Genomic DNA, 26,411 nt, shown 5'->3' on the forward strand with positions numbered 1-26,411 from the left:
TGCTCTGCACCAGTTTCCGCACTGCAGGCTTTCTACTTTGCACACTCCTGTGAGCTCTGAGGCTTTGTTTGCAACAGCAGGTGTTAGCTCTGCGGTGAAGAACTGGGTGGAACAAAAGCTTCATTCTGAGACTGTTCTTACCACATCCTCTCCTTTGTCTGCCGCTACATCTTTATCCCGCTCTCAGCAAGCAGCTACCACATCCTGCCCTCAGCCCTTACTGACATACTTTGACATCACATAGGCCTTGCATAGGGGTTGATCTTAAATTTTTGATAAGTGAATAAAAATAACAGTGCACGTACGAACGTAATGTTTTGTCTTTAGTGGTGCTTTGTGGTATTGAGAAAATTGCCACTTGTATTATATTATCACAAGGTAATTTCAGTTAAACTGGAAAAAAAAGCGATTTTCCACATACACGTGTTTTCCTGGCATTATAACATCTGATTTGCATATTAACTACATTTCCATTAGTCATTCACTATACTGTGAATGTACCAATCATACAGTATTAATAATCTTCATGTTAAACTGGAAAATTCAGATATGACCCATGGAACACACCTACACAGTTTCAAATCTGCAGATTTTCCACTGTAGAAATACAGAGTTTAGTAGATGTGCTGTTTCTGAGAAGCCATTATGCTGTGCAGCAAATATTTCTTTTATTGAAACATTCATTTACAGTATACGGGAGCAGTACAATATGGTAGAAAGAAAGAGTAGGCAGAAAACAACTTTAATCAGTATTGCTTTTGTTCTCTTCAAACTAAGAAACATGTTTTTAATAACAATTTACGTTAAGGGTTCATTAATTAACATTTCTTACTGCATGAGATGATATTAATAAACTGTGATGGTTATAAAAGTAACAAAGTAAGTAAACATATGTACAGTATCAATCAAGGTTTGTTAAATGCTAACTAAACACACTAGCACTGACTAACGTTTATTCAATCAATTACTTAAAAATAAGTCCATGCAAATTAGCAAAAATATTACAGTTCCTAAATGATAAACTACGAAAATACTGAAATATTGGGGCCTCAATTCTGAACTTTTACTTTTAAAGTCAATGATCAGCTGCAAACATGTGAAATAAGGTGTACATGTTCAACATTGTAGACTAAATTTTACTTTGAAGGTATAATGAATTAATATATATTGAATGTATAAACATTAGTTAATTCAGGTCTTGATTATGTGGATTATTTGCATAAATATTAAAAGAATGAATAAAATTGTTAATTACTTTGCTAATGTTACTCATGGGATATTAATGTGCAAGTTCATGGTTTGTTGTATAATAATAAATCTACTAAATGATGTCAGTAAAGGACTAAGTGATATTGTATGGTAAGAAATATACAGCAAATAATGAAAGGTTACATAGTACAGTTGTACAGAACATATTAGCGAGCACTATAAATTTATCCTCAGCTATAACAATGGCACTAATGCACTAAAATCTCAATATAATTATATACGTACATCCATCCATCTTTCCATCCACTTTCTATATCACTTATCCTACTGGGTCACAGGGAACCTGGAGCCTACATCAGGGAACACCGGGCACAAGGCGGGGTACACCCTGGACGAGGTATACTTATATACATTAGCTAATAATTCTCTAATTTGTGACAGTGCTTAACAGTTTTATTTATAGGCATATTTGCTGAATATTATTTAGCTGATCATAATGTCTCCATTTTCTGTCATCAGTGTCTTCTCTTTTGTAGCCTGCAGGGAAAAATGCATCCATAAATAAATACCAAAATCAAACAAAGAAAACAAAGAAACAGAGAAAACTAAACAATTTGCTACAGTTGTTTTTTCCCCTCTTAAGCGTTATATTGCATTATGATACTTAATTCATTAATTTCTGAATTAATTAACATGAATGCATCTAATAAAAAGAAGCACTCTGGTAGGTTATGTGTGCAGCCAACATAGCCAAGTGTATATGCAATATATGTATAAGTATACTCTGTATAGAAGATTTAATTTAAAGACTACATAGTGTTTATGACTTGTGACTAGGTTATGTGTTGTTGTACCTTGCATTTCCACACCATAACGCTGACAAACACCGCATACAGCAGGCTCTTGCTAAGAAACATCAAGTAGCCAAACTGCACTGTGTTATACACCCTCGCTAAAATCACAAATAGTCAAATATCAGTTTTATTAATAAAACAAATTGAGAATCAATGCTACTTTTCTCTTTACTGAACATTCATAATATAAACTCTGAAAATATCATGGATGTCCCATCAACTCACGTGGTATTTTGGCTGAAAAACAAACAAAGCAAAACAACTTAAATTAATGCATCTCATACTGGACCAAGTATTTTTAAAGAACCAGAAATATGGGTTCTCAACTCCGTGTTTGTGGTGCTACAGGCCTTCTATTTTCCCCTGGGCATGTTATTACTGCCTTAACACAACTGAATCAACACCACAAAAGTGGATGAGTTTAATACTTTTAGGGAAACAGAACATAACCTTACTGATTGGGATGCCATTTTTTTCTAACTGATATTACATTTTTAAATATGTATGCAAAGGTAAAATATATTTCAAATGTAGGTCCTACATTTGTGTGTCCTACATTTAGCTAAAAAAATCCCAGGAGGAAGAAATATATGTTCTCTCATCTTCTTTGATAGTATAACCGTGTTACACAATTTATAGATTATTAATTTAAATTATTCATTTAAAAAGTTAGAATGTACTTAATGTGAAGTTATGTGATTAGCATGGATGCTAGTTAATCACATCTTGTATGTTTGCTAATTCTAATGCTACTTTTAACACTGCTTCTCATTTAAAATCAACATACAGACAATTGTCAGCAAAGAAACCTGGTAAAATTAAAAAAGTAATGCATAAGATGCATTTTTGAATGATTACATTCCTTTTTATATTGAAAATTGATTTTAAAAATATTGTTGAATTTCTAAAAGTTACAAATGTAAAATGGCAGCCCAATCATGGAATCACCATGCATTTCTGAAATTGAGAACCATGATCTTGATGTCTCAGTGTTATTTTGTACAAATTGTACCTGGTGAAAATTTGATGTTGCTTTGAAACATCAAGTAGTCATGTCCATTGTAGAAAGTAACGATGCATGTGAAATTGTTTTTGATGTTGGTCCATTCAATTTGATCGACTCTCAGTCTGCTGGACATGCTGTAAAGACTTGTGCTGTTAGCTTGTTGGGCCACATGGTCTGTCGCAACATTATTCTTTTTCTCCTTCCCATTCACTTGCCAAGTAATGCTAACATGATCAGGATAAAAATCTGTGGCTAAACACACCAAAGTTACTTTCTCCCGATTTTTCTGGGCATAGCAGAGCTCATCCGGAGAAGGTGGCAGCAACTTTACTGTTGGATTGGTGATGGTCATGTTGGGCTCTTAGAGGAAAAGAATTTTAGGGAAAAATGTTATCATGAAAGTCATCAGTGACATTTTTTTTTAAAAGAAGTGTATTTATGAGATCATTTATAAAGATAAATATTGATTCACATAAAATGAGTTGTGATTGGCTTTAAACTGATTTTTATTGTTATACTGCCATTTTTCTTCATTATTTTATCATCACAAGTTTTTAATAAACCGAAGTAAACTGCATGAAGTGAAAGTGAATTCTTTTGTTTTTGCTATACATTGAAGACATTTGGGTTTGAGATCAACATAGGAATATAAGAAAATAGATCTGAATTTCAGCTTTTCTCTCCTGATATTCACATCAAGACGTGTTAAAATAACACAGAACATGTCACCTCTTGTTTGAGCTCACCCATTTATCGAGTGATCAAAAATATTGGAACATGTGTTTCTTATATAATATAATATAAGACAGGTGTTTCTTGTTGCACAGGTGTGCCCTGTCAGATTGACTGTTTCAACAATAAATAGGTCTGAATGTTTATTCTTGGTTTAAGCCCTGGGTTTCATTTGTGAAGACTGCATTTATTGTTAATAAGGATAAGCCAACATGAAAATCAGAGAGCTGTCAATGGAAAAAGCAGGCCACATTGAAGCTGAGAATGAAGGAAAATCGATCACTGCACAAGCATTGAGCATAACCATTACAACAATTTGGATTGTCCTAAAAAGAAACCACTGTTGTACCAGTCAGATGTTGAACAGGTCGGCGAAGGAAAACAACAGCAGTTGATTACAGAACATTGTGAAACATCAGTCAAGCATGGTGGAGGTAATGTCATGGCTTGGACTTGCATGGCTGCTTCTGGAACAGGCTCACTAATCTTTATTGATGATATAACTCATGATGGTAGCAGCAGAATTATTTCAGAAGGCTACAAAAATATTTGTTCTGCCAATGTACAGAGAAATGCTTGGAATCTAATTTGGTGGATCAATTGTCATTGTCTTGCTTTATCATGCAGCAAGACAGTGATCACATTGCCAACACAACAAAGACTTCATCAGGGGGTCAAAGTGATTGTCTTCAGTGTATAGCGGAAACAAAATAATTGACCTTGCTGTATCCAATAATTTTCAGTATATGAATAGCAATAAATAACAATGATAGTTATGTATTAACATCTGTCATGTATTTCAGTATCATGGCACCTGACAGTATTAACAAAGACCATATGTATTTTGAAAAGTATATTTGGAAACAGTCTTGGCTAACTCAAATTGTAGGCTATAAGGCTAAACATATAGGCTAAGTTTGAGACACTTGACATCAAAGCAACTTGTTAGTGGTGTTGGCTTCAAATTGTCACTTAAAGAACCTAAGGTTTTGGTTAACCTACATTATGCACAAAAAGACAATGTAAATTATCTTTATTAATGCTTCATAAGTATTTTTAATTAACAGAATGAGTTACCAATATATTATCACTATTAATGGCTATTTGCATATGACTCAGTTGTTAATGTAAACTTTTTCCTGATGGGCAAAGGATTACTGTTATAATATTAATTTATCATATTTGTAAGTAGTATACATATACTGTAATATACACAATGGTCCTTTACATACAATTATTACTTAAGTATTAATATTTTGCTTATTTGTGGATTTTAAGCAATATAGTAGTATTTAACTGTTTAACGGTTATAGTAGTATTTAAGTGTTATTGAATACTTTTACATGCATATTTGGGTGGAGTACTGTAAGAAATCTTTTTTAAAAAAAAGGTTATTTAAAACTATATTGACAATTACAAAATTCAGTGCTACATTAAAGAATTACTCTTAATTCTTGACTAGCTAACTCCTTAATCAATTAAATTCATTTGTACTCTATGTAGAGCTACTAAACTTATTTTGTAGGGCTTAAAGCGAGAGTTGTAATGAACTGCATCATCTAGTCACTTTGTAAAAGTCCATTGTGTATAGCGTATTCGTGTAATGATCACTGAATTTTATAATAATAACAGCACAGTAGTTAACTTAGCCGGGACTGTTAGCTTGGTCCCTGGTCCAAATTCCACTTTTGCATAACTAGTATACGTTGATTTAACTCAACACAGAAATGTAATTTATAGCAATAAGCGTTTAATTGGGATTTTCCTATCTCATTTATTAAATTACCATTAAATCACTAAAGAACTCCATAATTGCAAAGTTAGCATGATTGTAAACAACATAAGGTGTATTTCTCAAACCATATAATAACTGACTTTTAGCAGTGGATTTTAATTACATAGCTAGTATGTAACTAGCATCACTAGTTTTCCAATATAGATACAAAAATTGCGTGGCATGTTTGCCTGAATTGTACATGCGAAATATATCATTTAGATTTATGTGAGAGAATGTTATTGAAGAAGTCATGCAAATTCAGTCTTAAACCATGAAACTATTAAAAACAACAACAACAACAACAACACACAGCTGAGGTTATTGAATAGCAGATCAAACTAACTTTATATACGATTACTATGACTATTTACTCTGTAAATACTTTTACTACCAGGGAATAGAAGAGGACAATTAAAAACACAATGATAACTATTTGAGGTTTTTAATCAACTTACTCACCTAAAACTGTTAGTCTCGTCCCAGGCCCAAATTTCAAGTCGGCGAAGCTGACACGCTGACACAAGGCCTGACATAAACTACACCAGCTTAAAGGCACTGATGGCTATCAGCATTTGAGGCCCCTCAGGTATTAGAGACTGGAAAAGACAGAGATTTCCTCTGTACAACCCAAGAGGGGCCTCTCATAACCTTCAGAATTGTAAAGTATCTGCTAGGTCTGATTTGTACCAAATGTTTTTTGGGATCATTTTCATTTTTTTAAAATAAGGAATTGCATCCTCATTTATAGCATGATTTATAGCATGATCAGTCTGGGCTTTGTGGGGTTGCTATCTGGGAAGCGATTTGTTAGCGATTGCTACTGTGGCCTCTTACAAAAAGTCACATGGTCTTCAGATGTTAATCAAATAAAATTTACATGTGGATTTTAGCCATGTAATATGTTTCACACATTTTATGTGGACCTTTCACATGTGGTGCATGTGCTTTTAATTTTTTCAGATGTTTTTTTTGTACATGATTCAGTTATTTTAATCTTTCATATATTGGACACAGGCTATCATGTTGCTGCCTCAGAGTTACTACAGAATTTTACATGTTCTCCTTGTGCACACGTGAGTTTTCTCCTACTATCTAAAAACATGCAGGTAAGTGGCTATGATAAATTACCCCTAGGTTGGAATGTGTGTGTGAATGGTGTACTGGAGTCTCAACTAGGCTGAATTCTCACTCTTTGCTCCCAGTGTTACCCAGATTACCCAGTCAGAATCCACCATGACCCTGACCAGAATGCTTACTGAAGATAAACAGTGAAGATGATGTACTGTAGAACACATGGTTTTATTTATCCCATGTGTTGACTTGAATTTACATGTGATTTCAAGACATAACATGTCGAAATGCACTTTCACATGTTTTTCAAATGTGATCACACATTACTCACATAATCGCATGTGAAAATCATACGATCACATGAAATGTATGTGAAATGTATCTGAAATGTCTGTGTATAATGTTGCAAACATCCTTCAGCAATATGTTTCATGTCATTGACGTACATATGTTTTATTTTAATACCAAATTCCTCACTGTAATGAAGCATTACAAGCAAGCTTGAATAATGTGTACAGTCATAATACAATGGTTTATACATCAAGTGAAAGAACAATTGCTGAGTAAAAATATTTATAATGAAAAATAGTAAAATATGTGTACATTTTGTTAAACCAAGCTGAAGAAAACAGAAGTAAAATCAACAAACTAGGGCAGAATTAGCAAAGAGCTTAAAAATAACCATGCTTTTAAATATAGCACTCATATCTGAACTAGCTGTTAGCATTCTGATATAAACTGTGCATCCTCCTCTGTCATGTGACCATATGGCAGCTCTCCATCATGCCCACACCAGTCTCATCACCTTTACTTCGACATAAAACCCTGTGCAGCAGAAAAGTAGACTTTATATAAAATGATTGCTCTCAATTTAGTAACTGTAATAGTAATAGTAATAGTAACTGTGCATATCGTTAGTGTAATGTGTGGACAGTAACATAATAAAGGTAAATATGATAGTGGTGAAGGAGGCTCTTTACCTGTCTCCTAACGATGTACATGATGAATATGCCGTATGCAATACTTTTGGCAACGAACATGCCATAGGCCAGCATAGTTGTTTTCACTGATCGAACATATGTTTCTACAATCAGACAAAAGAGAGAAGAATTATTAAATTTTTTCCAAAGCATTAAAAATAGTGCATGTATTTAAATAAAGAGGGACGTTTTATCTAAGATTTGTTCAAGACGACCCTATTATACACTATGCCATGTATTGCAATGGAGGATCTTACCGTAGTTATCCTCGTCGATCGTAACTTAATAAAACAACAACAAAGTTTTAAACACATTAGTATTAAGATACAACAACAACAACAACAATAATAATAATAATAATAATAATAATAATAATAATAATAATGCCTACGTTTTGGTCCTGTTATAGAGTCCTGATAATCGATGTCTGTCATATTATTAAAGAAGTTGACAATACAGGTGAATGTTTTGCCTCTAGTCCATTCTGTCTTGTAATCGATGTTCAGTCTGCTGCTGATGGTGTAGTACTTGTCAGAACCTTGGATGGCAGCTTCATCTGTACTAACATCAGTGGTACGATTTACCTCATCAACTTTCCAGTACACTTTCACATGGTCAGGATAAAAACCTTTAGCCACACACACCAGTGTGACGTTTTCCTTTGTGCACACTTCCTTCTCTGAAACATTTAGCACGGTGACATTTGGTGCTTGGATTTCCATGTTTGGGTCTGAAAATACAAAGAATGGAACATTTGTTGTTGTCAGTGTTAAGGCTTATGTCATAGAACAGAATAATTACAGGGCAATTCCAGCATTATTGATGTGACATTTGCACTCACATTGTCAAACAAAATGTCTCACAGCAAAGACAAGCTTAGGATCCATGAGGCAATTTGTATATGTTTTAATTTATCCTCAGACAAATCTTAAAAACTTATGTAGTGATTTAACTGTTTAAAATACAAAGCAGTTTGTCAGCCTTATGGATGTGACATCAAACTGGTTTTGTGTGAGAATACACATTTTCTACAAACTGTGAATTTTAAATACAATTGCATAAAGCATAGTATGTACAACATGATAGATACTTGAAAAAACACAAAAAGTATAGTTTTGAAAATATGTCTTGTTTTGGGAATACATCATCAAAAAAGGTGTCATGGATGTGACATGTTTGCTTTATGGATATGATGTGTCACACACTCTTTTCTGACTAAAGGAACTTTTCTGATTTAATCCAGGACCTCCTTTATCCAGTAGTTAAGAACACTCAGGTACAGTATATAAACAAAAATAGTATACAAATGTACTGAAGGTCACCCTCTATTTATTTTTATTTATTTATTTTTTTAAGTTAAGTGCTTTATGTCATAGAAAGGTGACACATTTTGGGGCATTTAAGGTAATGTTTACTGCTCTGTGGTTGTAAAAACCTATATGCCTCAGTTCTTCCAGTAACTAGTCACAGCATTTTAAAACTTGCTTTTGTTTAAGTATCTAAATTTCCCCCTTTTTAATATATAATTACTGAGTATCCAAACATATTTGTCCAAAATAAGAAAAAAAACATTCATCTTTTTTTTGTTTACTTTTTAGTTTAACTATACAGCAAAGACATCAATGTTGACCATACTGTCTGCAGTTTTAAGCAAAATTAATCTAATCTTTAGTTTGCTATTTCACCCTAATTTTTTCCCCCCACAATTATGTCTATACCTTGGTCTATAATCATTTTCATATTTATAAGAAACCTTTGTTGGTCAAATATACATTACAGCACATTGAGACTCTTCTTTGCATGTCCCAGCTTGTAAGGAGTAGAGTGGGTTAAGGGCCTAACAGTGGTGCTGGTGCTTGAACCCACAATCTTTTGATTAGTAACCCAGAACCTCAACCATTGAGCCACAATATTTTTATACGAATATAACATTTATGATGTTGCAAACAAACATCCTCCTAAGATACATTTACGAGGCCAATAAGCAACTGTAACACTAATTAAATGAATGATATATATGTGCTTATAAATGATGAACAATTACATTGTTAAATTTAATTTAAATTGATTTTTAAAGAAAAATAACAACAGTACATATCTGAATAATCCTGCTCATAGTAGAAATATAGAGTCAGGTTCACAACAAATTAAAATTTTAAATGGTACTCCATTCCAAGATTAATGTTGAATGTATTCTTTTCTCAGTATATCATGTGAATGGTATGCACCATGTCAAAGTTACCACATTATGTTTGCTTAAATGCAAAACTGTAAGGGATGAGTAGCATCAAATAGAAAAGGCAGTGAACATGCATTGTTACCCTAAACAATGCATTGCATGACCTAAGAATAACAACTTTACAAATTCATAATAATGAATTACATTGATTTTTGCCACTTCTATAACTACAGGTAACAGAATAAAAAATATAAAAGCAGTTTCTTAGGTAATCCATAATATATCACGGAATAATGTTTACATTTATACAAAATTACTGTATGCATGGCACTTACAATGTCTTTTACTGAATTGCACTTTCTTGGATTATTCATCTGATGTTACAGTTGAACTCAACTGTCTCCTTGGCAGGAAAACCACAAGCCATTTTCTAAGAAACTACAATGATCTTGTATGTTTTACCAATGTACAAACTCTCTTAAGCAAGTCTTCTAGCATAATTGCCTCTAAGTATATTAAAGCAATTATTACAGACACTGATAAATAAAAATCAGTTCTCAACTATTGTATGCATTATATACAAACAAACACACCATTTTACAGTGATTTTGTCATTGTAATATCTATTATTTTGAAGATTTTACTTGTGGTTCAGGTATTTACCAACTTCTCTGACATGACATAACTTTGTCTAAAAGCCATTACAATGCTTGAATAAAACGGATAAGCTTAATCTTACCGAGAACTGTGAGTTTGGTCCCCTGGCCAAAGTATGCAGGCTGGTTGTTCACACTGAATTTCAATAAGAGTAAAACAACCTGCAGCTCCTAGGCTTGAAAGAAGTCTATTTGATCCATCTACACTTCACTACACTAAATCCTTGGGTTCTTTTCAAATATTGTACTAAAAACAAATTTGTCTACCATGTACTTTTATCTGCTATACAACAGAAGAAAGCAGTAGAAGATGCAGAATAATTGTAAAACAAACTCTAAAAACATGTATTAGTACATAATAGCTTGACAGATCATTTAGAAAGCCCAGAGCCTCATTTAATTAAAATTTTGAGTAAACACTATGAATATAGAAACCTAAAACAGCTAGTCTAGTATCCCTCCACAGCAATGCTTTTATCTACATACTACTGTATAATACTGTATGTTTACTCATAAAATGTCCAGTTCCAACATATTCATTACTCACAGAATGCTGTAAAAGTTAGTTTGAAGGTAATAGCAGAAAAACTAATGCTGAAAGGTACTGTTTTTTTAAAAAGAGTAGTGAATTTCTCACCTATCACTGTGAGTTTGGTGCCACTGCCAAAGTATGCTGGGTTGTTGTAGTTCACACTGATATCATGCTATAGAGAAAACCTGCACTACTCCCATGATCTGCTACACACCAACAATCAAGTCTTTGAAGGGCAATTAATGTGATGGTTAATTTAAATGTAAACTACTCTACGTCAGGCAGTGCATTTAAAAGAGAGGCAAAACTGTTTGCACTGGAGCTGCGATAGACTGTACTGCATCACAACATGTCATTTAAGATTGATAGATTTATCACTTGGAATTACAAACCAATATCAAATAGTTATACAATCCATTACAGATCAACAGAATGGTTAGTGTGTTAAATAGTGATTGGTATTAGTAGCATGATATTTCTTACCAAGGACTGTTAACTTGGTCCCTTCACCAAAGTAAGCTTGAAGGCTCCCAGAGGCACAGCATACACTAATATCTCAATAATGGAGTCAACCAGGTATCATGCTCCAAACAGTCCATGCAAACTACTATTTGCCTATAGTTTAATTATTTTAGTGCATCATCATGCCATTGGCATGTCTACAATGTCTATTTTAGCAAATTTACATTTACTGTATCCAAACAGAGACCAGAATACATTTATTATTATATATTAGCTTAATATATATAAATCTATACATATTGCATTAAAATCTAAGTCAAATAAATAATCCCTTTGAAGAAACCTCAGAAATGTTTAAAACATTGAATCAAACTTTCTCACCTATTACTGTGAGTTTAGTTCCACTGCCAAAATATGCTGGATTGTAGCCTGTCACACTGACACTAAGCTACTGAAAAACCCACACTCTTTGTGCAAAATGAAAATAGCCCTGCTATTACACAATGACACAATTCTTAGGGGCTTATAATGAAATATTAATTTCTTTAGATGTATTTTTCCTTACCTAAAACGGTGAGTTTGGTGCCTGCTCCAAAATATGCTGGCAAACCGGAGCACAGAGTCTCAAGGCTGTATCTTTAACATCTACACTTAGCTTAGCATGTTACAGTATTGGTTTATTTATTTGTTTATTTATTTATTAATTTTGAACAAAATCTGACATTTACATCAAACAAGCCATGTACTTCTTCCACACTTAAAGCTGTATCAACTCAGGTTATTTATAGAAAGATTTGATATTTCTTACCAAGAATGGTAAGTTGACATTACACTGCCTAAGAACAATTACAATGCCTGAATAAAACAGATAAGCTTACCAAGAACTGTGAGTTTGGTCCCCTGGCCAAAGTATGCAGGCTGAGTGTTCACACTGAACAGCAGTAAGATGAAAACTGCAGCATTTAGGCTTGAATGGTTTCTAACATGGAACTATTTACACTGCACTTTTAATTGCAAATTTTATACAGAACCCTTACTATAATGTTTCTCATGTCTGTGGCATGCTATCTGAATCTGCTAAGAAGAGCAAACCCTTTTATAATTATGATTTTAGTTAATCTAAAAAGAACTGTTTACATTGCTTTAAAATGTAGGCCTTTGAATAAAATGAAACATTAACCAAGCGAAAAAAAAAATAAAAATCCTTTCTCACCTATAACTGTGAGTTTAGTTCCACTGCCAAAGTATGCAGGATCTGTAGTTGTCACGCTGACACTGAGCTACTGAAAAACCTCTACTCTTTTTGCGCAAAATGAACGTGAACCTCAATGTAGCTCTGCTGTTATATAATTGCAACATTTCTATGCTCTTAAGAAGATATACAATATAGATATTTTTTCTTACCTAAAACAGTGAGTTTGGTGCCTGCTCCAAAATATGCTTGTGCAGCAGAGCACAGAGTTTCAAAGCTGTATCTTTAATGTCTATGCTTCAGCTTAGAGAATTACTCACTACTGTATTTTTCAGTGTTATTTACAATATCAGACATTTACATTAAAACAAGCACAATGTAAGCAGATTTAGTTTAGAGAATCTATAGAGCAAATTCATATTTCTTACCAAGAACGGTTAGTTTGGTCCCTTCACCAAAGTAAGCTGGATTGTTTCCATAAGCACAACATGAACACTTATGAAAGAAACGACTTGAACTGCATGCGCTTTACTGTAGAACAAACTAGCCTGCTGGTTTATTTTTTAACATAAAAAATAATGTTTTTTTATGTTAGGATTTGCTTCAGGATTTGCCTGCTTTTCACACAATGCATTAAAGGTCTCCAAAACACATCGATTATAATATAAACAGTTGATTGCTATTGATTAGTAACATGATATTTCTTACCAAGAACTGTTAACTTGGTCCCTCCACCAAAGTAAGCTTCACGGCCCCCAGAGGCACAGTGTACAAACTCACTAATGAAATCATCTATTCATTATGTCCTATATGGTTTGTACAGTCTTTCACTTGGCTAATACTTGATTGTTTTATGTGCATCACATGTACTGTATATCATGCACATATTATCTATGACCTGAATGTTATGTCTATGGCATGTCTATGTAGTCTTTAAGGAGGCCAGAAGTTCTTTATAATGATTTTTTCCCCACAGCAAATCAGATAAGATCTGTTCAAATTATTTTAATGCTTTTTTTTTTTTAAAGAAACAAAACTAAACATTAATCGTGGTTTTTAAAACAGTTGATGAAACTTTCTCACCTCTTACTGTAAGCTTAGTTCCACTTCCAAAGTAAGCAGGATAGTTGCCTGTCACACTGATACTAAGCTACTGAAAAACTGAAAAAAGTACTGGATATTTTTCTATGCCCTAAATGGATTACCAACCGTACATCCTTCCTTCTTTTCAAAGGCTAATGATATTAAAGAGTAATTGCAATAGACTACTAACATGATATTTCTTACCAAGAACTGTTAACTTGGTTCCTCCACCGAAGTAAGCTGGATTGACTCCAGAGGCACAGCATACAAGGTCACTAATGAAATCACCCAACCATCATGTGCCAAATAGTCTATGCAAGCTATTGTTTCCCTATTGCTTACTTATTTTTCTGCATCGCATGTACATCATGAACATAAGATGCACAAGTTAGACTTTCATGACACTCAGGTACTGAAAAACTCCCTAAAGAATGAATATTTTTCTATGCCCTAAAAAAAGGATTAGCAACTGTATTTCCTTCCTTCTTTCACAGATACACAAAGCTATTTGCTGATAAAATTAACGAGTAATTGCAATTGATTAGTAACAAGATATTTCTTACCAAGAACTGTTAACTTGGTCCCTCCACCAAAGTAAGCTTGACTGGCACCGCCAGAGGCACAGCGTACACACTTACTAATGAAATCACCCAACCATCATATGCCAAATAGTCCATACCATCCATTATCTGCCTATTGCTTAATAATTTTTGTGCAGCATATATACACTTCATTTTTATGGCAAGTTTATCAAATTTATAAAGAAAGTCCTCCACAGAATAGCATTTTACTTATAGACTACTCTTTTATTAAACATAATAAATAGTCTCAATGAAATTTAAACCTTTATATATATATATATATATTTAAAAATATATATAATTAAGCTTTCTCACCTCTGACTGTCAATTTAGTTCCACTGCCAAAGTAAGCAGGATAGGTGCCTGTCACACTGACACTCAGCTACTGAAAAACTCTCTAAGGACTGTATATACTTCTATGCCCTAAAAAAGGATTACCAACTATATATCCTTCCTTCTTTTCACAGATCTGCAAAGTTAAATTTTGATCAAATTAATGAGTAATTGCAATTGATTAGTAACATGACATTACTTACCAAGAACTGTTAACTTGGTTCCTCCACCAAAGTAAGCTGGATCACCACCAGTGTCACAGTGTACAAACTCACTAATGAAATCGCCCAACCATGTGCTAAATAATCCATACTATCCATCATCTGCCTATTGCTTAATTCTTTTTGTGCAGCGCATATATATCATTTGTATAATTTTATAGCAAGTCTGTCAAATCTATAAAGCAGCTCTCTCCTCAGAATAGCATTTAAATTAAAGATTTAAAAAATGCAGCTCAAGCGAGCAACCTCTTTCAGGAAAGATAATAAATAGTCTCAATGAAATTTAATCCTTTATGTATAGCATACTTGAATAAATATATATATAATTAAGCTTTCTCACCTCTGACAGTCAATTTAGTTCCACTGCCAAAGTAAGCAGGATAGGTGTTTGTCACACTGACACTCAGCTATTGAAAAACTCTCTAAGGACTGAATATTTTCTATGCCCTAAAAAGGATTACCAACTGTACATCCATTCTTCTTTTCACAGATCCACAAAACTATATATTCATAAAATTAATGAGTAATTGCTATAACATATTTCTTACCAAGAACTGTTAACTTGGTTCCTCCACCAAAGTAAGCTTGACCAGTCCCAGAGGCACAGCATACAAGCTCACTAATGAAATCACCCAACCATGTGCCAAATAGTCCATCATCTGCCTATTGCTTAGTTATTTTTGTGCCACACATATGTACATGTGTACATATTTATAGCAAGCTTATCAAATCTATAAAGAAGCTCTCTCCTGAGAATAACATTTCATTTATAGAGTTCTCAACATGCAGCTCAACTGAACAACCTCTTTCAAGAAACATAATATAGAGTCTCAATGACATTTAATCATTTATATATCATACTTTAAAAAAAAGTTTTCTCACCTCTGACTGTCAGTTTAGTTCCACTGCCAAAGTAGGCAGGATCGTAGTTATCACACTGACACTAAGCTACTGAAAAACTTCCACTTACCTCTATAGTGCTATAAATTTTACTGTAATATTATTATACACTGTACCAAATAGATATGTGGTATTGTAGCAGAATTTTAACATAATTAATTGCATTTTTCTTTAATTAATTAAAGAAAAGACTTAATGTTTCCAACACAAAACCCCTTTATAATTTTGAATCTAAGAAGGTTTTGTTCAGACTGGCTTTAAGTCTTCTAATGAACCGTAATCATTTTTAAAAAGTAAGTTTAATCAAAATTTCTCACCTCTTACTGTGAGTTTAGTTCCACTGCCAAAGAATGCAGGATTGTAGTTTGTCACATTGACATTAAGCTACTGAAAAACCTCCACTCTGTGCAAAATGAATGTGACCCTCAATGTAGCCTTGCTGTTATACAATAAGCACACAATATAAACTTTTATTGGATTTTTTTTCTTACCTAAAACGGTGAGTTTGGTGCCTGCTCCAAAATAGGCTTCTGAATATGAGCACATAGTTTCAGGGCTGTATCTTAAATGTTTACACCTTATCTAAGAAAATTACTGGCTGCTTTGCTTTTCTTTATTTTTTAATTTGTTGAGCGCATTTATAGAGTAAGTTGATATTTCTTACTAACCATTCACCACAGTAATCTGGATTTCTATGTCATAAAAATAACTTAAATACAGAGTCTCTACTGTCTGCTGGCTTGCTTGGTTTTGATCATGGTCGGACTGACCTGATTTCCTTAAAGAGCTTGTATACACCTGCTCTTTCCTACAGTAAGAATTGCTAGAAACATTTCAAACAAAATATAAGCAATACTTACCAAGAACAGTCAATTTTGTGCCGTTGCCGAAATAGGCCTCATAATTGGCACAGCATTTTGTTGTCATATCAAAAAGTGTATCTAGAGTCATGCTCTAATGACTATTTATATAATTACAGCTATGAGTGCCATTAGATAAAACTTTTATATTGCTCTTTGCTTAGTAGATTTTTAGCATTTTTTCAGTCACATAATTTCCAGTAAAAGCACGTTCTTACCTAAAACTGTCACTTTTGTTCCATCTCCAAAGTATGCTGGATCATTGAAGTTCACAGTCTGATTGCATTAACAAATTTCCCAGATCTCTCTAATGCTAATTGTGTCAACTTGACACAATCAAATGTTCCATATATAGTAGCCGTGACTAATTAAAATATTGACTTGATTAAACCGGACTTCTATGATTTTAAGACCAAAAACTTTCTTACCTAAAACTGTGAGTTTTGTTCCATCTCCAAAGTATGCTTGATCACGGTTATCACGGTATGATTGTGTGAACAAATTTTTCTGATCTCTCTAATGCCAATTGCCTGTATTTTTGTCTTAACTCTCTAGTTATTCTAGGATTCTGCTATGGTCAAGTGAACAAGTAATCTAGACATAGAAAATTGGACAGGAACCTCTTTCACGTAAAGAAACTGTTTGCAAGCATTAAGCCAAAGCAAAGTTTTTCTAGAATGCCTAATAGATGAACACTTCAGATTTCCAATTAGCAATACAATTTTACAATTTCATATTGGTGATAATTACAAGATCAAAACATTCTTACCTAAAACGGTTAATTTTGTTCCATCTCCAAAGTATGCTTGATAACCACTGTCACAGTATGATTGTGTGAACAAATTTCCCAGCTCTCTCTAATGCTAATACTGTGAACCTAGCATGACAAAGTTTCTCATACATTTGCATTGTATCTGAGGGTTTATAATGTCTTGAGTGCTTCAATGGCTGCGTGAAATAGCAGTTCAGATGTAGAATCATTTATTTAATTCCTAACATCCCGAATACTTCAGAATTTAATTACCAGTCAAATAAATTGAACATTGATAGAAATTTCAAGAACAAAACTTTCTTACCTAAAACAGTGAGTTTTGTTCCAGCTCCAAAGTATGCTGGATTGGCATTGGCACAGTACACTTGTGCAAACAGTTTTCTGAGAGATTTCTAATGCTAATTTTTCCTCAGCTCTCCAAATTTATATCCCTACATAATTTCTCCTGGGTGCTGCTATGGCTAAGTGAAATGGTACATTAAATAAAGAACATTACTAACTTGGATATGACACATTGGCACTTCAAGAAACAATCTGCACCCATTAAGTCAAAGCAAAGTTATTTTCTTCACTAGCTTATGCATGACCACTTAATGAATTTCCATTAAATAAACATTAATGACAACTGCAAGGCCAAAACTTTCTTACCTAAAACTGTAAGTTTTGTTCCAGCTCCAAAGTATGCTTGATAGGTGTTGGCACAGTACACTTGTGCAAACAATTTTCTTAGATCTATCTAATGTTAGTTTTAATAACCTGGTGTAATTGGATTTATAAACCTACTTAGGGCGGATATGGCTAAAAAAAAACGCATTTTAGATTTACAAATCCATAAACATAGACCTAAACTATCTAGTCACAAGCTACATGTTCAATTTTGAATCTGGTGGACTTACCTAAAACTGTCAGTTTTGTTCCATCTCCAAAATATGCTTGAGAGCCAGTGTCACACTGTAAAGCAGTGCTTCAAAATATGCATCAAGTCCTCGTAGTATTCCATAATAAAAGGTAAAAACACGAAACAATACATATCCAGAATGGTTTCCAAGCACTTTGGTGCCAAGTTTTTAGTGATGTATCATTAGAAAAAAATATGAAGAGCTGAGGTGCAACAGTGTGCATTTCCATGATGGAAAAAAAAATAAAAATAAATAAATATATATATATATATATATATATATATATATATATATATATATATATATATATATATATATATATATATAAAGGAGTGCTTCAAAATATGCATCAGGTCCTCATAGTATTCCATAATAAAAGAAAAAAAAACATAATTATTTCCACTTTAAAAGTACTTTGGTGCAAAGTTTAAAGTGATGTTTTTGAACAAAAACGATGAAGAACTGAGATGCAACAGTATGCATTTCCATGATGTAAAAAAATTAAAATAAAATCACCAATAATGAATAGAAAAAGAAAACTGCACATTAAAAAGGATATGTAAAGTCTGGAATTTTAAACTGATGTGAAATGAACCACACGTCCCTGTTCTCGGATCTATTGACACTAACAATAAATTCAGGGAGGTTTTTGTACGGCGGCTCTATGGAAATGTATCATTGTGGCCCCCTGTCCCCACGGTGTTAAAGCATTGAACAAAAACAAAATTTTGTATTCTGCCTCTCACCCGTACCCCTCCCACACCCCACTTTATCTTTATTTCTCATCGTACACTTTGCACACTATTATAATTTTGTCAGGTGTTTTAGCAGGCAGCGTAACCTAAACTGAATGTTGCTATTTCTGTGAATACCAAGAAATCGAGCAGGTGCATCGTATTAAAAAAAAAATCTTCCTCTGTCATAACCTCCACCCACATCCTCATGTAACTGTATCAAAGTATGACAGGATCTGCTGCCTTTGCTGTAACTATACCAGGAGATGGAGACACAGAAGTGTTACATTACAAACATTCATTTATTTACTGATGCTGAAAAAGCCTTGAAATACAGATGATGTACTCTGTGTGAGTAAATTAGATTTTGCAGCATGAAAACATGGAACTAAAATGCTAAAATGGACATATTTGGGATTTTGTCATTAACATGCATGCCATGCATATTTGCCAGGCTGGGACAAACTATAATAGTGCAATATTTAAATATTCTGTGTTGCTTTAAGAACACAGAATATATAGTCTTGCCTTGTTAATGCCCTCCTTTCTGTCCCATAGGGTTCTAGAAAAGTATCAGTTAGGGTTTGCAAAAAAACTGATTTGTGTCTCAGTTAAGCAAAATCAGGGACTTAAGTTTTATGCATGGAATGTTCCTCATATTCTGAGTTATTCAAATCTCTTGTGTTTAGATTACAAATCCAAAATTTCCATATTTTTCATGAGTAGAGATGTCTGAGATGGGGATTTTCTGTAGTGTCAAGGCTGCCTCTTTTAAACACAAGTAGTTGCCTCTGTAAACACTGACATATCGTATAAACTTAAAACTCCACCTTAATTAACCAACTAACCAAGACAATGCTTTATATTAAGCTTAACTTAACTGACTTGATTTACCACATTTGATAACAAGAACAAGCTATAAACGTCAACATTAATGCAGCATAAGTAACATTTACATTGTAACACTTGTATTGATGTGTCACGTCAATTCCAGAAACAATATTGCTTCCCAGACCAAGAAAACACACTTCATCCTACAAACATGGCCACCAACTACAACTCCCAGAGCACAGATCAGACTATAAACATTGTCACCAACTACAACTCCCAGACCACAGATCAGCCTACAAACATGGCCACCAACCACAACTCCCAGACCACAGATCAGCCTACAAACATGGCCACCAACCACAACTCCCAGACCACAGATCAGCCTACAAACATGGCCACCAACTACAACTCCCAGACCACACATCACCTACAAACATGGCCACCAACTACAACTCCCAGACCACAGATCAGACTACAAACATGGCCACCAACTACAACTCCCAGACCACACATCAGCCTACAAACATGGCCACCAACCACAACTCCCAGACCACAGATCAGCCTACAAACATGGCCACCAACTACAACTCCCAGACCACACATCACCTACAAACATGGCCACCAACTACAACTCCCAGACCACAGATCAGACTACAAACATGGCCACCAACTACAACTCCCAGACCACAGATCAGCCTACAAACATGGCCACCAACTACAACTTCCAGACCACAGATCAGCCTACAAACATGGCTGTCGAGGACTACATCACCCAACTGCCATCACAAACACTCTCATGTTCACATTCACCTTCATTCGGATTGTCCACACCTAGTCTTAATGACTACGTTTACATGCACATCACTTTTCCAATATTAATCTGAGTTAGGCAGTATTCTAAATAGTACTGAGTGAAATTTGTTGCATGCAAACACCTTAATCTGAAAATCCACTGAAAGAAGACATATGCACATGCTCAGTCCGCAAAGAATTTTGGGTGCTAACTGTACGTTAGGTATTTCATAATGACAGCGCAGGTATACTTATAACAACCATGTATACAGGGATATTTGGATGCCTGTACGCATGTAAACATTGTATACAGAATATGTCTCCAACTCAAATATAGACCTTAAATCGAATTTGATATGCACTTCATTTGCACGATCACTGCCACACTTTATAAGGACTCACTTTTTGCTAATTTTTGTGGACTTATTTTTAGTCATGGATAAATCATGATATTAATTAACAGAACAAGTTAACAAGATGTTACTACTTAACTATTATGATTATTAATGTTAATTTATACTGTATATCACTCAGTTGGCTGTTAATGAATATATGCTTCATTATTTTCTGATGAGCCAATGATGGGATTAGTGCACGTATTATTATCCCATCCAGTATAAAAACATTTATTTTTATATTATAATGTGTTAAGAATGGTGTTTTTACTCTAAGTGTACCCCATGTGTACTTTATATAACACTGTAACAGTGTAAGCAACAGCAATATTGTAATTTCAAAGATCTAAATATATCACAAATAAAATATTTAAATCTTTTGATTAAATAGTCTTTAATTTGCTAATACTATAATAAGTTTAGAACATGTGATTCAGATGGCTCATGTATTTCTTTGCTGTATTTTACTGTAAATCTTGCTTATTTCCTCATTTCATCCTGCAGAGGTCAGCATATGATCGATAATCCACTTCATGGCACTGTAATTACATCAGCTCTCTCATAATAACCACATAGACATCTTTAGAGTAACCGCAGTTAGGAACTTCATAGATGTTAGACATGAACACCAGATTTAATTACTTATGTAGATTATATTTCTGGTAATTACAGGATATTTATTTCTTCCAGACTGTGCTGTAAGGGAAAGAAGGGAAATGAATGTAGAACATAAACAGCTTTACTGATGTCCCTCAGCTGCATGCTTTGACTCTTCAGTGATGTGAATGCTGAGGTTATTGCTCATTTGTGTAGCTCAGCTAAAACACTGTGCTACTCGATGCACAGAAGTACACAGCTGAATCATTCGCTTCTAGTGCCTTTATCTGCAGGGTCGAGTGTTTCACCTCAGTACGAATCATAGAGTATTTGCTGTCATTGTATGGTTCAACTGTTTGAGCTGTATCTTTCCCAGAAGACATAGTGATCATGTCCATTTCACCCAAACTCCTCTGTCTGTACCAGTACATGTAGTAATGAGAGGTGTCATCATGCTGACATACAATTTCCACTGATTCACCACCTTTCTTGATAAGTAAAGTTGGATTTTGAATAATGCTTACTCCATGTAAAGATTCTGTAAGAGAAATAATAAAATTTCTTGCTTAAAATGTCCTGTCACATCCACTCAAATAATTTACTTCATTTAATACAGATCTAGTAACCTGTTTATTAATTCACAAATATCATACTCGTAATGATAAGCAAGGCAAACCCGACATACTCCAGACCCATGATATGCAGAGGCAAACTAATAACCTGGCTGTTTCTTTACTTCACTGTCATTTTATCAGTTTTCATCAGCAACAGGAAATGACATCACTAAGCTGTTGAAAACAACCAGTAGACTAAGATCTTCATTCATGATCAGTCAGAATTTTTTCTCTACCATATACATAGAGTATATACTATATACTGTATGTACTGTATATAATGTATATACTATGTGTAAGAGGGTATGCTGTTTTAAATGCAAAAGCAAATTGCAATTTGATAAAAATGTTATTGTGATTTTTTTGCTATTGTTGATTGTGTTACTGTTTATAGCTCAATAAAATAAATAATTTGATAAAAAATATAAATATTCAGAAAGTAATGTGAGCTTTACAGGATTTTTTTTTATAAGAGATTTTGCACCACACACACACACACACACACACACACACACACACACACACACACACACGCACACACACTCGATATTCACTGTGACCACACAAAGATATAATCACTGTCCACTTTATTAGGAACACCTGCACCCGCTCATTCATGCAATCTTCCAAGCAGCCAATCATGCAGCTGCAACACAATGCATAAAATCATTGATATGGTGTTGTTTTTATACAACAAATATTGATTTACAAATAGATAAGTTACAAAAAAGGGAATAAGGATGACAGAAATGAATTTCAATGAAGCTCAAACGTACACCATGTCTTTTCGGGGGCTCCGTAATAACTACATACTGTACAATTTGTAAAAAAAACAAAAACAAATAATCTGACAATTCTGGGACTCGGAAGTTGAGACCGGAGTAGTTAGAGGCATGACATTTAGATGTGACATAGAGTTCTCAATGAAAATGTCTTTACAAATTCAAAAGTGATTCAGAAAAAAACTATAAATTGATCCAGTGCATTTTGCCATGTTGTATAAACTAAATCAGAGGCTTTTTGTAAGACTGAGTCCAACTTTTGCTTTACTGTGTCAGGCAGCACAGTAATAAATGCCATTGTCCTGCAGAGACAGGTCTGAAATGTGCAAGCTGAACTTATTCTCAGCTTGGTGTATGGCAACATTCATTTTCTTTGTGGCCTGTTCATACTCCATCATAAGGAACTGTACAGGTGCGCCATAATACGCTTGCCTGTACCATTGCATAGTGTAGGTGCTCATTCTAAACCTTGCGTCTATAGTGCAGTGAAAGGACATGGCACTCCCAGCAATAGCCATCACTGAGGATTGTTCCTGGAGCACTTGTAAAGTCTCACCTGTATACAAAAAAAGTGTGAACTTTATTTAACAGTGAAAAAATAAGTCCTTACATACAGTATATTTTAATAATCTGGGCACAGCTTGAAATACAAATCATATTATTAGTCTATAATTGCAGATTTCAATTCTGTTCTCCAATTAAGAGGTGTAAAAAAAAAAAAAGATAAAAAAATAATCAAATACGCACAAGTGTGCAGAAGCAGCAACACCAGCATGCCCACTGAGAACATTTTCATCAGGTCTTCACTCCTTTTTTCTGAATGTCCTTTTTAACACAAACAGAAACAAGAAGTAAAGTCACAGACTCAGGCACTGCATGAGTTCAGAGGAGGTGGCTTACACATGATACTGATCTGACTCTGTGCTCATGCTTCAGTGTGAAGGAATCTTTGTTCGGGCTATTTATGTTGTGCATTCAACTATAAAATCTGGGTCTTAATAACCTGATAAAGCCATTTATTAGGGTGAATGGACTAAGGTAGAGAATGTGGCAATGGCCATCTTTAGTGCACTGTTCAGTGAGTTTAATTATCTTAGTATACATGGATTAGATGTTTATCTGTTTTTGTTTGTTTGTTTAAACATTATTATTTGAGTATACCATTAGCAAAAAAACAACAACAAAAAACAACGTTTTCTGTTGTCTGTTGAGAATATATGTTCAATCATAATGTTATCTACACTAAAGTTTGAGTAATGCTTTATTTGAAGGGCACCTACAACAGGCCTTCATAACACATTTATAAGCATTATATAAATCCTTCATAAAGTAATGCTGGATGATTTATAGATTATAGAGTGGTGCAGGAATGGCTCCTAAAAGCTGGAAATGAATTAGCATTTTAGCAATTCTGGTTCCATCGTCCCAAAGTTAATGGGTTTTTTGAATGGGTTCTTGGTTAAATGCCGGACAAAAGGTCTGAGGTTAGCACAAGCTCAAGATATTTTTACGTTTTCTATGATATAAAATGCAACAGTAATACCCCACTTGTAATTTTTAAAAAAGCTTTTATGTGTCTTGAAAAAGACGGTTGCTAACAAGTGGCTAAATGGGACTACAGATGTTGTTGGGGACATTACACGTCATCACGCCAAACAGGAAAACTCATCTACTACAGTCTTATTGTGTTTATACTTGCACTGTTTCAAACTATTCCAACTTATATATCTTCCAACTGTAGTGTTTTTTTTTTAAGTGAAGGTTGAAACAGTTGTCAGAAGCTTAGTGGTGGTGATGTTGAAGTCATGGTGTAGTTTTTTTAGAACCTATCTTTATCTTTTTATTTCTGGTGATTGTATGTAGGATTCAAAATTCATAAAGGTTGTGTTCAGTTGTGAAGATTATTTTTAAGAACACAATGTGTACGAATCATAAACTTTTGTTTATCATACAGCTTATTTTCAGCAATAATCTAAAACCCAATGGAAAAATCCTATTCCTATTTAATTTTTGTCAAGGGAACCAGAGTGATGCTGTGGGTGGCTGTGAGTGAGGTGGTAGAGCGGGTTGTCCACTAATCGTAGGGTTGGCGGTTTGATTCCCGGCCCACATGACTCCACATACCAAAGTGTCCTTGGGCAAGACACTGAACTCCAAGTTGCTCCCGATGGCAAGTTAGCGCCTTGCATGGCAGCTCTGCTACCATTGGTGTGTGAGTGTGTGAATGGGTGAATGAGACATAGTGTAAAGCAATTTGGATAAAAGTGCTAGATAAGTGCAGACCATTTACCATTAACTACTGGGCTGGCCTACAAAAATACATCATCCCTGCAGCACTCTATTATGACCATTCATTGATAAGATTCTATCTGGGTGAAGAATGAATGCCAGACTAATCTCAGGTTAAGACGAAACTCATAAGATGACATTTGAGGTTTTATGTAGAATGTACAAATGCAAATGCAAAAGTAATGATCACTTTAATCTGATGGCATGAAATCCACTAATCTGGCTTTATATATATGTAAAACTGCACTGGAATGGTGTTTATTAATAGAGTTAATGTAAATCATTCACCAGCACTTCAGTTGATGAACATACAATTCAATGTTATATAATGCAGATAATGTAAATACACTATAAGCTAAGATGACAGAGTAGAAACTTATTCAACATTTCTCAAGGCTTTGTGAATGTGTAATTAGTAAAAACAAAATTATAACATGTAATATAAATATAAGAAATTACATATACAGCAGTCTCCAATAGTCAACATACACTATATGGCTAAAAGTTTGTGGACACCTGACCATCACACCACATACGATGTCTTTGTATGCTTTTTCCCTTCACTGGAACTAAGCGGTCCAAACCTGTTCCAACATGACAATGCCCCTGTGCACAAAGTGAGCTCCATGAAGACATGGTTTGCCAAGGTTGCAAACCATGCCAAGGTTCCTGACCTCAACCCCACTGAACACCTTCGGGATGAACTGGAATGCCAACTGCATCCCAGACCTCCTCACCCAACACGGCCTCACTATTGCTTGTGTTGCTGAATGAGCCCAAATCCTCACAGCCATGCTTCAGAATCGAGTGGAAAGCCTTCCCAGAAGAGAGGAGGTTATAATAACAGCAAAGGGGACTAAATCTAGAATGGGATATTCAAGAAGCACATATGGGTGTGATGGCCAACTTTTGGCTATATAGTGTATAATGATAATTGATGTGTCCTGTTTTTACTCTTTTATTTAATAGCCACATAACTTGCTCTCTACACATATATCCTACACAAATCCTATCACTTTGCTTTATAAATTTATACAGGGCTTATAAATATATTATGAAGGCCTAATGTAGGCACTCT

The 26,411-nt window shown here is 34.3% G+C and overlaps 1 protein-coding gene across 1 annotated transcript; it reads right to left on the reverse strand.

The window, feature by feature from the left end:
* Positions 1 to 651: 651 nt before the first annotated feature.
* On the reverse strand, positions 652 to 23,594 carry LOC108270014 (M1-specific T cell receptor beta chain). Its single transcript, XM_053682677.1, has 12 exons — positions 23,323 to 23,594; positions 15,751 to 15,811; positions 8,021 to 8,359; positions 7,887 to 7,910; positions 7,630 to 7,733; positions 7,461 to 7,474; positions 6,787 to 6,817; positions 6,038 to 6,140; positions 3,076 to 3,429; positions 2,289 to 2,300; positions 2,064 to 2,161; positions 652 to 1,746 (listed from the first exon to the last, which is right to left on the reverse strand). The coding sequence occupies exons 1-12, from the start codon at positions 23,560 to 23,562 to the stop codon at positions 1,693 to 1,695; spliced, it is 1,434 nt and encodes a 477-aa protein (XP_053538652.1). The 5' UTR covers positions 23,563 to 23,594; the 3' UTR covers positions 652 to 1,692.
* Positions 23,595 to 26,411: the final 2,817 nt, after the last annotated feature.

Source organism: Ictalurus punctatus, chromosome 9, assembly GCF_001660625.3.
Source record: "Ictalurus punctatus breed USDA103 chromosome 9, Coco_2.0, whole genome shotgun sequence".
NCBI classification, from domain to species: Eukaryota; Metazoa; Chordata; class Actinopteri; order Siluriformes; family Ictaluridae; genus Ictalurus; species Ictalurus punctatus.

Excerpts from the sequence above, each read along its gene's own strand:
- LOC108270014 (XM_053682677.1), bottom strand. The coding sequence starts at position 23,562 with ATGGCTATTGCTGGGAGTGCCATGTCCTTTCACTGCACTATAGACGCA. Across the intron at positions 6,141-6,786 it reads ATTCTGACTGGGTAATCTGG|CCATCAGTGCCTTTAAGCTG; the intron begins GTAACACTGGGA and ends AAATGCTGATAG. Across the intron at positions 3,430-6,037 it reads GACGAGACTAACAGTTTTAG|AGCCCAACATGACCATCACC; the intron begins GTGAGTAAGTTG and ends TTTTCCTCTAAG.